This window comes from Macaca nemestrina, chromosome 15 (assembly GCF_043159975.1).
Source record: "Macaca nemestrina isolate mMacNem1 chromosome 15, mMacNem.hap1, whole genome shotgun sequence".
Classification (NCBI taxonomy): Eukaryota; Metazoa; Chordata; class Mammalia; order Primates; family Cercopithecidae; genus Macaca; species Macaca nemestrina.
The window spans coordinates 57,094,360-57,107,675 of NC_092139.1; the positions used below are offsets into that span (position 1 = coordinate 57,094,360).

The window sequence follows — 13,316 nt, forward strand, 5'->3', positions numbered from 1 at the left end:
AAGACCTGAGGGAGAAGAGGGGATGGAGGAAGAGAATTAAAGGAGGTGAAATTCCTGTGCAAAAACAACCCTAGTTCTGACCCTAGTGTGGGGAGCCCTATTTCTTCCCAGCACATACACAACACTGTGACTCACACACAGTTTTGTGAGTGTGTCTGAGATTCCCAAGACCAAAATCACATTGAGTGACTCACTAGAGGACTCACAGGACTCAGCCTAGTGTCATTCTCACAGCTGTGATATGACAACAATGGGCTAAACCAGCAAAAGCAAAAGGTTCAGAAAACCAGGCGGGAGCTTCTGGAGTCCTCTCCCAGTGCCATTACACAGAGCACGCTCAATTCCCCCAGAAGTGAGCTGTGGCAGTATGTATCACAAGGAAGTTCCTTAAAACACATCAGCCAGGGTTTTTATTGGGGGCTGGTCATGAAGGCAGCCTCTACCTGGCATATGCCAAAATTCCAGACTCCTGGAGGAGAGCAGGGGTTCAACATCAACCTCACTGCTGTACAGAGAGTGTAGACACACTGAAGCCCTCTTATCATGTAGGAAAAGTTTTCCATCAAACTGTTGACCCTCCAAGTTCTCAAACTCCAACCAAGGCCAGACTTATAAGCAGCCTGCCTGCCTGCCTGCCTGCCTTCCTTCCTCCCTCCCTCCCTCCTGCCGTTCCTTCCTTCCTTCTTTCCTTTTTTTTTTTTTTTTTTTTTAATGGAGTCTCTCTGCTGCCAGGCTGGAGTGCAGTGGCACGATCTTGACTCACTGCAGTTTCTGCCTCCCAGGTTCCAGCAATTCTCCTGCCTCAGCCTCCCTAGTAGCTGGGACTACAGGTGCATGCTGCCACGCCCAGCTAATTTTTTTGTATTTTTAGTAGAGACGGGGTTTCGCCATGTTGGCTGGGATGGTCTTGATCTCCTGACCTTGTGATCTGCCTGCCTCGGCCTCCCAATGTGCTGGGATTACAGGTGTGAGCCACCGCGCCCAGCCTGCAAGCAGTCTTTCTAAAGACAGCAGTTCAGGCGGGCCATGCAAACTCTTTTCTGCACACTGAGTCATTGAACAGCCTCCCATATTCTTGTGGCTGCTAAAACAAGACCTGTGTTTTCTCCCCTTCTCTGGCTGACAGTTGATTAGAGAAGGTGCATGTTAGACCAGAAATGGTCTCACAGCCACAGACAATGGCTGACAGTGTGCCTATTGTACCACTTGACCATTCAGCCTCTTCCCAAGCACCAGTGCCATGAGCCGGTCATAATGGCACTTGAGGGAGTATTGCTAAAGAGAAAGAATAAACACAGAGCAAGAACCTCAAACTTGACAGCAAGACCTGAGGGAGAAGAGAGGATGGAGGAAGACAATTAAAGGAGGTGAAATTCCTGTGCAAAAACAACCTCCCCACAAACATCACAAAAACAAAAAGGCCAGAAAGCACCCAGACCTGCAAATCTAAGCTAATTGAGGGCTGACTAGGTGACCAACACTGGTCGGCTGCCCACATTGTCCCATTTGATCATCATGGCCACCCTACGAAATGGCAACTTTTCCTCCACTTTATAGATGAAGAGCCTCCAAAGGCAGCCTCTGTCCAGATTCTAACATCTTAGCTTAACATAGCTTGTTGGTTGCATTTTTAGAAATGGAGTCATACAATGTATATTCTTTTGTTTCTAGCTTCTTGAATTCAATACATCTGTGTTGTCTTGTGTAGTTATAGTTCACTTTCATTATTGTATAGAATTCCATTGTGTAAATATACCACAATTTATTGTACTGATAATGTACTTTTGGGTCGTTTTCAGCTTCTAAGAACAATAGCTATTAACAAGCATGCATGTACCTGTCTAATGCTAGACACATTACATGTGCTTCTTTTCTTTTCTTTCTTTTTTTTTTTTTTTTTTTTTTTTTTGTGAGACAGAGTTTCACTCTTGTTGCCCAGGCTGGAGTGCAATGGCACGATCTTGGCTCACTGCAACCTCTGCCTCCCGGGTTCAAGGGATCCTCCTGCCTCAGCCTCCCAAGTAGCTAGGATTACAGGTGCCCGCTGCCATGCCCAGCTAATTTTTTTTTTGTATTTTTAGTAGAGATGGGGTTTCACCATGTTGGCCAGGCTGGTCTTGAACACCTGACCTCAGGCAATCCACCCGCCTCGGCCTCCCAAAGTGCTGGGATTACAGGCGTGAGTCACTGTGCCTGGCCACATGCATGTGTTTCTATTGGATATATGCCTAAGAGTTAGTGGGTAATAGGATGTGCTTATGTTTAGCCTTTAGTTATTTTTTGCTCAAGACTTTTAAACATTTTTTGTTTTTTACCTAATTTGTTTTTCTAATGTTACTTACTTATCAATTTAAATTTTGTTCAATCTCTAAGTTCTTACTTTTTGAACACCTTTTATTTATATGGTCTAATTGTACTATTTCTATCATTTTTTTGCTTTCCAACTTTAGTCATCTCTTATTATTGTTATTGTTATTATTTATTATTTTATTTCCATAGGTTTTTGGGGAACAGGTGCTGTTTGGTTACATGGATAACTTCTTTCGTGGTGATTTCTGAGATTTTTGGCGCACCTCTCACCTGAGCTGTGCACGCTGTACCCAATGTGTATTTCTATCTCTTTAAATACAATTTCGTATGGACACTCTATTCTTTTTATAATGTTTCACCAAACTTTGTGGCATTATTTTGAATTTTTTAAAGTGAACTCTCCCACCACCACCCCCTGCCCATCTTGCTTTCATAACTGGCAAACAGGAAGGGTGGGCCTGAGCCAGCATCGAGACAGGAGTGGGCACCCAGGCCCTGGCTTAGTACAGGGAGGCAGCACAGCACAGCTCTCTGGTGATGGAGCAGTGCCGTGTCTTGAGCGTGGTGCTGGTTACACAAATGTACACATGTGACTCAATGGCACACACACAGTACCAATGATGGCTTCCTAATTGTGATATTTTTCTATGATGTGATAAGAGATACCCATTAGGGGAAACTACAGAAAGGACACAGGGGACTTCTCTGTACTACCTTTGTAACTTCCTGGAAATATACACTAATTTTTTTAAAAAGTTCAAAGAAAGCCCCACAACATTGGCTGAGAAATCCAAGAGATTAATGGGCATAAATGTTCCACCTTCTCTTTTTAATCTCCCCAGGAATAATAATGCCTGCTTTGGGGACACCATAGCCAAAAATGTCAGAAAAGTGTTGAATATTGACTAGTATTAAATTACTACTACTGCCACTGCCAGTGTTCCTACTAATGGTTAATATGTATTTGAATGCCTGCTTCGTGGTAGGCACTGTGTTAAGCAACGTATATGCATTATCATCATCAGTCTTTGCAACTGCCTCAAGGAGTAGGTGCTGTTGTTCTCAGTTAAAGATGAAGACATTGTAGTTTAGCATCATTCCAGGCAGTCAGCGGAGGGAAACCCCACCTGGGCTCCCCACTGAAACAGGGTCCTGGGCATTCCAGCACTTCAATAGTGAGAGTAAAAGCCAAAAAAATGATTTGTTATTTCAAAGCCAACCCCATCTTGGTGAGACTTGGTGTTGCTGACGTGCATCTCAGCTGACAGTTCACACGTGCGAGAGCTCTCCTGTCGGTGCTCTGCCTATAATCTCTCAAATCTCTCACTTTCTGTGTGTATCAGCTCGACTTCCAGATGCCAGACCCTGTGCCCCTTTATCTGTACACTGTCTCTGCTGCTTACTCTGCCCTGGAGCTGCTTCAGGCCAGAGGTACTAGGGAATTCATGCGCCCTAAGAGCCAATACTGACGGGAACTGAACTGTTGGATAAATACCCCAACTCCCTCTCCCCGCAAGAAGATGAATGCCGTGTGTGTTTGTGTGTGTGTGTGTGTGTGTGCACGTGCACACACGCTATGGTGTCCCTAGACCTCGCCTGTGGTATTAAACCCAGGGCTTTTGCTTGAGCTCTTGGGAACAAGATCTTCCTCTCTTTCTTACTGGACATGAAGGAGGACACACCTAACCCATTGAGCTGCTGGCAGCCTCCCTGTGATCACATGGAGGAGGAAGTGGAGTGGGGTGAGCCCGGCAACATCATCTGAGATCTTGAATCAGGCTATGGAGTTGGGGGATGCTTCCTCCCATGGCTGCTGTGCCCTCTGTGGTAAGAAAGCCCCTTGAACAGAGTACTCCTGGCTTCTCCCTGTCCTTGGGACTTCTTCTCCTGGTGGGATTAATCTGACAGGTCTGTTTGGGAAGAATGAACTGGGCATTGTCACCAGGTCCGCCTCCTTCACATGGAGAGCACATATTTCCCTTTGCTCCTCCAGGAGAGGAATTTGTTCATAGACAGACCTAGTTTGGTCCAGTGTTGCTTGTGCAAAGGGGCAGAAGTCTAATTCTGGAGTTTGCAATTAGAAAGTGCACTTGCCTACAAAAGTAAGGCACATCTCTGCACCTGGTTATCGCATCAGTAGCAAAGGCCTTGTCTTTCTTAGTTCTTTGTGTGATTTCTTCTTATTTCGCAATTCAGGCAAGGAGAGAGGGTGATCTTCACTGGGCCCCTCAGAGGTGCCATCAGAGGCCATACTTGCAAATATCTCTTGACTGTTCAGTTGCTTTGAGCTTCTTCCCTCTCCTTATTCTGCTTCTCATTTTCTCCATACTATTTTAAAATCTAAAGAATCTTAAAATCTTGCCTGATGTGATAATGAAATTGAAGTTCTGCTACCATGAAGGCATAGGTGATAAGGTCAGGAATAATGTAGATCACCTCATTTGGACCCCCAAACTGCCCTGGCCCAGCAGAGTTTCAGATTATTACTATGAGCTGAAGAATTTGGTTAAAAGGAAAAATAAAAAAAGTGGAATCACGATCTTAAGAGAGTATGTTGACAAACATTTATTGCCTATTTTAAGGATTATTGCTCATTGCAGGATTCTCTCACATGCAGTAGCCACAAGTGTATGTTCCAGGACACCTAGTCACTGCTGCAGGTTTTGTTCAAAATTTTGTACTGTTCAAACCAGGGTATAGCAAACACTGAGAAGAAGCAGTTGACTTGCTAAAACAAAAAAACAAAGGCAGTATTTTAAAAGATGCAAGGTGAAATTTAAAAGGAGAAGGAAGAGGATATAAGACATGAAAATGAAGAAAAGGCCAACCACCACTCCACCCCTACAATCCTATCTGACCACAAACAGAAGGGCATTTTCTGGAATGATCCCAGCAATGTTACCATCAAGCGACTGAAATCATAATAAATATCAAACGAGATATTTAGAAATAAAGTGTCTGAGCAGCCCATATTCACCATGGGTACTGCTGATTCTTTTCTCCCTCTTCATTTTTACTCCTTTTTTAAAACTCACTTCTTCCCTTACTTGTCCTCTCTTGACTCCATTTATTCATCCACCCATTCTTCCAACCATCTATTTACTCCTCCATTCATCTACCCATATGTCCAGCCATCCATTTGTCCATCCATTTATCCTTCCACCCATCCCCCCATTTATCCATTTACCCATCTGTCCACTCATCAACCCATCCATCCATCCATCCTTCCATTTACCCATCATCCATCTCCTTTCATTCTTCCATTTATCCCTCCTTCCATCCACCCATCCATCTTTACTTCCTGATTTTGCTTCCTCTCTCTCCATGCTTGCAGCCTTGCTTCATTTCTTCATCCATCTGTCCACTGCATCATCTCTCTCCTCACTTATCCCTATTTTCTCCCAAATTTATCTTCTCTATTTTGCTTCCTTTTTCCATAATAAAAATAATACTTTAAACATATTATGCATGTTATTAATTATAATTTCTTAGCGTAATTTTGTTTTGTTGCTCTTCATTTGAAAGCCTGGGGTAGGGGTGCTAGGCTTTAGTGTTTACTTTTGTCTTAAAATAACATTCAGAATACCCACTCCACTAATTCAATCTCTCGAGTCAAAAATTGTCTTTCATTTTACTTTACTGTTATCTTTAATTACTCTTTTTGCAGATTTCACAATCTTCTTCAGGAAAAAAACAAAAAGTCTACCTTGTTAGATCTTGAAGAACTAAAAGACGTAAAAAGTGCAGAGGGAACTCAGGGAGGGTCACATTTCTGTGTTGAGGACACCCAGGCCATTATAACTAGGCTGATCATATAATTTATGAACCTAACCAGGAGACATTTGTAAGCAACAGGGGATGCTATGAATGATTGCACTGAGAAGTTAGGCATAGATCAGGGCCATGCCAGGCAGAGCGGGACATCCAGGCAGCCTCGTTTTCATTTGTTTGGGTAAAGTCAAGGGATTTGCAGGGCGCATAGGATTGGCAACCTTCAAGGCCGCTTTGTATGCAGGGTTCACTCTGCCCATGCACACTGTGGTGCTGGTGGTGTGGGTCGGGATCTGCTTACTGTCCCACAGATGGGCCAGTGCCGTGTGGGAAGAAGGCCTTTTGGAGCTGGAGCTGCCTTCGGGGGTGGTGGCTTCCCAGCAGAGCACATGCATGCAAGTTTGTGCCCCTCACCCAGTCAAATCATTTCCGAACTTGTTTCCTCCCCTCCTTCTCCCCCTGGATGAACACAGCTGGATGAAATGAGAGAGGATAGCAGCCCAGCACTTGCGCAGCCCAGCACTTGCGCAGCCTTGTCATGTTGACGCTGAGGTATTCAGTCAGCGCACCTGCCAGGTCCCTCCCACAGGCTGCTCAAATATTAAGAATTGTCTGCTTCCCTCACCCCAGAGTGTGCCCCTGCAGCTCGGCCACCTCAACTCCTCTCTCTGGATACGTTCAGCCTCCTCACACTCCTTCCAGCAACAAAGGAGCAGCATCCCAGCCATCTCCACCTTTGCTTTTCCCCTCTGAGAAAGGAGGTGTTACCCATGCATTCTTTCAAGCCAGCTTGAGTAAATTCCAATTAATTCTTCCCAACTCATTCTAAAGCCACAGAAAAACCTCACTGAAAAGGACTTCTGTCTAAGTTAAAGTGCTTTTACCCAATACCTTGTGAAGTTCCCCTTCCTGGGGGGCACAGTTCGTGGTCTCTGGCTTTTGGCAGGTGGTTCGCTGCATTTCCACATTCAGGCGATACTCCAGGTGGTCAGTGATCTGTGGGCGGCAGGTGGTGGGGAGGTACAGTGTGTCTCCTTCTCCCCTGTCTGTGGTTTCTGTGCCTGGGAACTCTGCTACCCTGCATCCAAGGGCAAGGACCTTGTCCTGGGCGGGTTAGCGGGCTCCTCTCTCCTCTTTCTGTTTGACTCATGATTGTTTTTGTCATTCAAAGAGAATTAACCAGAAACCATCAGAAACATGATCTTTCCCCTTGGGCAAATCTATCCCTTGGATAACACGAGTGACGCTAGTGGTTCTGGATAGGGGTCTGTAAAGGACTACATCGTAAACATTGTAGGTTTTCTAGGCCATGCGGTCTCTGTAACTACTCAGTTCAGTGTGAGTGTGGCAGCAGCAAGCAGTGGCAGACAAAGCACACTCACACGCATGGCTGAGTCACAAGAACACGACTTACAAAAGTGGGCAGCAGGCAGATTTGGCCTTTGGGATGTAATGTGCTGAGGATCCCTGGCCCTGGGTTTCGTTTAAGTGCCGTAACTTCATTCACCCTAGTGAATTTATGCTTCTCTTAGAGTGCTCACTTCAAACTAAGCAAGGTTGAATTTCCCTTGAGTGGGACTATTCCTGACACCAGTGGCCGCCCGATGTGGGCGTATCAGGCCTGGGGAGAGGCGGGAAGTCATACACTCACCCGCTTCTCAACTTTCAGGACTCGGAAGATCCTGAAGTGGTACTTGTCATCACTTTCCTTGTTGTACTGGTCGGTGATCCATTGCAAGGTGTCCTTCGCATAGTTTTCTATTGCCGTCACTTCCTGGACACTTAGAAAGGTTTTCTTCCTTGCTTGGTAGGTGAGGGTCATCAGAGTCAATAGAATGGCCAGCAGGAGCCTTAGGGCCTGCCAGGGCTCAGCCATCATCCTTCAGCTGCAAAGGAACAGGAAGAGTCCTCTCTGCACCCCTCAGGGACAAGCTGAATCACACTGACCCTACCTGCCCTGGCAGGATTTAAGAGCAGCTGGTGGTGGACACCCACAGCTCTCCTCTCCTCCTCCTCCCCCTTCATCAGCAGCTGAACTCGAGGGGAGAGCAGCAAGAGACTGTGCAATGGTTTTTGCATAAGTTCATGCCACACACATGCTAACACACACATTTTCTCTTTGAGGGGTTGCTCCCTCAGCAACACACAGGCTTCTGTGGACCCAGCATTGTCTTGGTGGGAGCCAGGCCAGGGCCCCTGGGAGTCCTGGAGGATGGTAACTGCTGGAGACACAGGGAGACTGGAGGCCAGGACTGGAGCATGCATAGGTGAGCCGTGGGGGATGGACACTGTGGGGAGGGGCTGCCTGCACCAGAAGTCACTCTCCCCGCACCTGGTTCCTGGAGACGAGTTCTGGAAAATCCCCTCCCTTAGAGGATGAAGGAGCAGAGGCACCCTGCAGAGAAGTGTGAAGTGAGGGAGAGTCAATTCTGACCCCAATGATTCCCCAGTGCCGCCAAGTTCTGGAGTGGCTTCGGCTGGACTTAGAGGTTTTGGAGGAGAAGGAAGCAGCCAGGAAGCTTCAGGTGTGAGGCACAGGGAGCTTTCTGCTTGGACATTCTGGTTTCCTAAAGGCCTCATCCTGGGGACCTGATGGGAGTCCCCAGACTTGGCAGTCAGTTAGGGAAGGAAGAAGCCACTGGTGGGTGGAGGCTGGAGCTTGTGTCCCCCGGCACACAGAATGCAGGCTTGGTGCGGTTACGCTCGGTTCCTAGAAGGCCTGTTACGGTGTCATTTGGGAAGATAGGATACACAAATGTGCGGTGATGGCTCCTGTGTGGGAACCCAAGGGAGGAGCCTTGGGCGCACCCAAGGCCTGTTTCGAGGCTTCCTCATGTGCCTCCAGGGAACCAGGAAGCCAGGGCCTCTTTCCTGACACCCCTGCTCAACCTTCCCTCACAGACACACTTGCCGCATAGCCACACTCACACCCGAACACACAGACACACAACACACACACACACCTGCACATACAGTCACACTCACACACTGAAAGACACACAACACACACACACCTACACACACAGTCACACTCACACCCGAACACACAGACACACAACACACACACACCTACACACACAGTCACACTCACACCCGAACACACAGACACAACACACACACACCTACACACACAGTCACACTCACACCCGAACACACAGACACACAACACACACACACCCCTACACACACAGTCACACTCACACCCGAACACACAGACACAACACACACACACCCCTACACACACAGTCACATTCACACACTGAAAGACAGACACACAACACACACACACCTACACACACAGTCACACTCACACCCGAACACACAGACACACCACACACACACACACCTACACACACAGTCACACTCACACACTGAAAGACAGACACATAACACACACACCTACACACACAGTCACACTCACTGAAAGACAGACACATAACACACACAGACACATACCTATCCACAGTCACACGGAAATATACAGACCCACACACCTACACATACACACTCACACTCACACTGAAACACACACACCACACACACCCCCACACACGCACACATACACACTGAAACACACAGACACACAACACACAGAGACACATGCACCTACACGTACACAACCACACACGCTGAAACACATTGACACACAACACTCACACACCTGCACATACATGCCCACACTCACATTGAAACACACAGATACACGGCACACAGAGACACACACACCTATATATACACACTCACACTCACACTGAAACACAGATACAACACACACACCCCCACACATGCACACATACACACTGAAACACACAGACACACAACATACACAGACACATACCTATCCATACTCACACAGAAATATACAGACACACCTACACATACACACCCACATTCACACTGAAACACACAGACACACACCACACACACCCCCACACATGCTCACATACAACTGAAACACACAGACACGTAACACACAGAGACACATGCACCTACACGTACACAACCACACTCACACTGAAACACATAGACACACAACACTCATACACCTACACGTACATGCGCATACTCACACTGAAACACACAGACACACAACACACAGAGGCACATGCACCTACATGTATACAATCACACTCATACTGAAACACATAGACACACAACACACACACCTACACATACACAATGACACACTGAAACACACAGATACACACACACACCTGCACGTACATGCCCACACTCACATTGAAACACATAGACACATGACACAGACACACACACCTACATGTACACACCCACACTCAAACTGAAACACACAGACACACAACATACACACAGACACATACTTACACATACACACCCACACTCACACTGAAACACACACACAACACACACAGACACACACACCTGCACACACACACCCCAAACTCATGGACCTCAGGGTTCACTCCTTGGAGTGCAGTGGGACACACGTCCTCCACGCCCTCTTGATGGAGGATTTGGCATGACTGCAGCATGAACATTGTGGAAGGGCTCTGTCTCTACCTCCTGTCTGTGCTTCCAGGATGGCCTCAATTTGTCTGGTGGCACAAAGGCAAAGTGGAAAAAGGTGAGAAGCTGGGCATCAGTTGGGCCTAGTGTGAGGTCTGCTTGGCCTCTGCCCTGAGCTCCCTGAGCGACTGTAAGTGGGATATCAATGCTCTTTTCATTGGGTTACTCTTATATTATAATTAAGAGCCTATGGCAGAGACTGTTCATTTTATTTTTCTCAGTAACAGAAGTGCATTTTTGTTTGAGTATGGGACTGCCTGCAATAAAGATGGCATTTCCCAGCCTTCCTTGTAGTGGGGGTGGTCTCATGACCAAGATCTAAGTGAAATTGTTGTTTGAGACATAGAGGAATTTACTCTGTAAATTGCTGACTCAGTTGCAAAGAGTCATTTTTGCCTTATCTGCCGTTGGGAATGAGGACATGATGGCTGGAACTCCAGCAGCTCTATTGGAGCTCTGAGGATGGGAGAGAAAAAGATGAAAGGATTGTAGTGCCTTGTGCCCTTGTCACTTTGGAATTACAGTGCCAGTCCTATATTGCCATCCCAACTCTTTTATAGTAAAGTTTATTTTCTTGTTTATATAAATAAGAGTATATTTTCAACTCGTGTGTGTTTCAACCACCATAATTTTGGTCTCTAATTCTCATGGCTGGCCACATACTGCTACTAATTGAAACAGAATCTGACTCATAGTAAGTGCTTAGTATGTAGTGGGATTATTGTGCAATTGTCTGGACAGTATTTATGAAATTTTGTTTTTTATTGTCTGATTTAGGTTGTTCATGGCATAGACATACTTACTACACGTCTCCTGCAGAGATGTTCTAAGACTAGGGATAGTATATGTAAGCATCCAGCACGTGGTGGGGCAGGATTGTGGGGCTCACAAAGAATCCCTCCTATCAATGTCTGTGGGGGTCTGACTGGATCCCCTCCCATGTGCGCTTTGCAGCTGTGCAGAACTGGCAATGTTCATCTCCGACCTCAGTGGGCAGCCCGTGGGCCTTCACTTCTATCAGCGCAAACATGCCTTGCCAGCTCCCTCAGGCCCCAGGTAGCAAGGCAAGAGGGGGGCACCAAAGAAGCCGGGCCAGGAGGCGCAGGTGGTCGATCGGCCGCAGGGCTGCACTGGCAGAATTTCCTTTTGGTTGATCTCGCCAGTGGCCCGTGGGTTCTCATCCTGTCGCCCACTCGCCCTCCTGGCCCTGCATGGGGAGGTAAGCAGTGTGAAGAACACCGTGTCCTCCAGCCCTCTTGATCTTGTCTTTTTTCCCCTCTGCTTTTTCTTCTTGTTATTCCCTCCCCACTCCCCTGCAGGCCGGAATACAAGCTCTTCTCCAAGCCCAAACCTTGACCTCTTCCTCCGTATTCATAATTCTTAACCTCAGCAGATGTAAAAATCCCCTTTGAGAAGCTGATGGAAGCTGTGGCCCACTCCCCCGAAAACAGAGAATGTGCCCTTTATGGGGAACAGGCTTCACTTGGAAATGTCATCATGTGTGGCTTTGTCCTCACTTCCTAGTGTTCCTTTGCATGGACTCAGCCATGCTTTTTGTCCCCTGTGACTTTTCAGGTGACTCTCAGACAATATACACAGTCTCAATCCAGTTATTGAAATGCTAGTTTTTGGAGATGGTCAAAACTTTGAACATGATTTAAAGTTGCGCTTCTCCCTCCTGGAGACTTGCATTTGGGGAGGAGTGCTTGCTTCTTTCTCTTTTTCCCTATGCACCACATCTCCTCTACCTCTTCCATCTCACCATGGTTTTCAGGGCCCCTCTGTGTCAGAACAAGCAGAGGAGGAAGATGTAGAGGACTGGAAAATTCCTACTTGACTGCAGCTGCTGTGCTTGCCAGCCTTGGCAGAATTTTAAAACTGGCTGTTCTGGGGTCCCTTCCTGCCTCTGCCCAGCCTCCATTGCTAGCAGCCCCTCCCCTGCAGCTACCCTGGCAGCTGTGCTCATTTCCTGTGGCTGCTGTAACCAGTTACTAACAACAGTGGTTTAAAGCCGCACCCTTTGATTATCTTGCAATTCTGGAGGTTACTAGCCATTCAATCAGGGTATTGGCTGGGTCGCACTCCCTCTGGAGGCCCTAGGGGAGAATCTGTTTTTTCTGCTTGGCTTATGGCCCCTTCCTCCATCATCAAAGCCAGCACAGAGTCTCTTCAGTTCTCTCTGACCTCTACTTATCCCAGCATGTCTCCTTCTCTGACTCTCTATCTCCCTCTTCTAAGGACCCTTGTGATTAATTACATAGGGCCTCTTCAGATAATCTCACATCTTAAGATCCTTAACTTAATCACGTCTGCAAAGTCACTTTTGCCCACAAAGTAACAAGTTCACAGGTTCTGGGGTTAGGATGTGGACATCTCGGGTGGGGTGTTATTCTACCTGTCATGGCAGCACAGAGGCTCTCTGTTCTGGCTGCCGGTTGCTCTTGCCTTGGCCAAGACTGCTCTGGTTCTTTTGGCTGAGGTATGTGGAGCCCTGTTGACATCCCGACCACCTCAGTTCCTTCTCTGCTCTGGACCATCTCAACCTAGCTGCTTCTTGGCTGCCTGGCCAGAAAAGCAGGAAGTCAGTCACCACTAGCTTGGGCGAGGGTCAGGTAGATCACCTCCCTCAGTACTTCCTCTGTTCCCGACTCCTGGACATTTCATTTTCTCAACATGGGTGAGCAATTCAG

The 13,316-nt window shown here is 47.1% G+C and overlaps 1 protein-coding gene across 2 annotated transcripts; it reads right to left on the bottom strand.

Moving 5' to 3' along the window:
- Positions 1 to 3,953: 3,953 nt before the first annotated feature.
- On the bottom strand, positions 3,954 to 8,025 carry LOC105486761 (cystatin 11). 2 transcript variants are annotated; one of them, XM_011749814.2, is made up of 3 exons: positions 7,733 to 8,025; positions 6,973 to 7,077; positions 3,954 to 5,038 (listed from the first exon to the last, which is right to left on the bottom strand). In XM_011749814.2, exons 1-3 carry the CDS (start codon positions 7,958 to 7,960, stop codon positions 4,955 to 4,957), a joined length of 417 nt encoding a protein of 138 aa, XP_011748116.1. In that variant the 5' UTR covers positions 7,961 to 8,025; the 3' UTR covers positions 3,954 to 4,954. The 2 variants fall into 2 exon arrangements, with proteins under 2 accessions (XP_011748116.1, XP_011748117.1); XM_011749815.2 differs by lacking the exon at positions 6,973 to 7,077.
- Between the last annotated feature and the right edge of the window lie 5,291 nt (positions 8,026 to 13,316).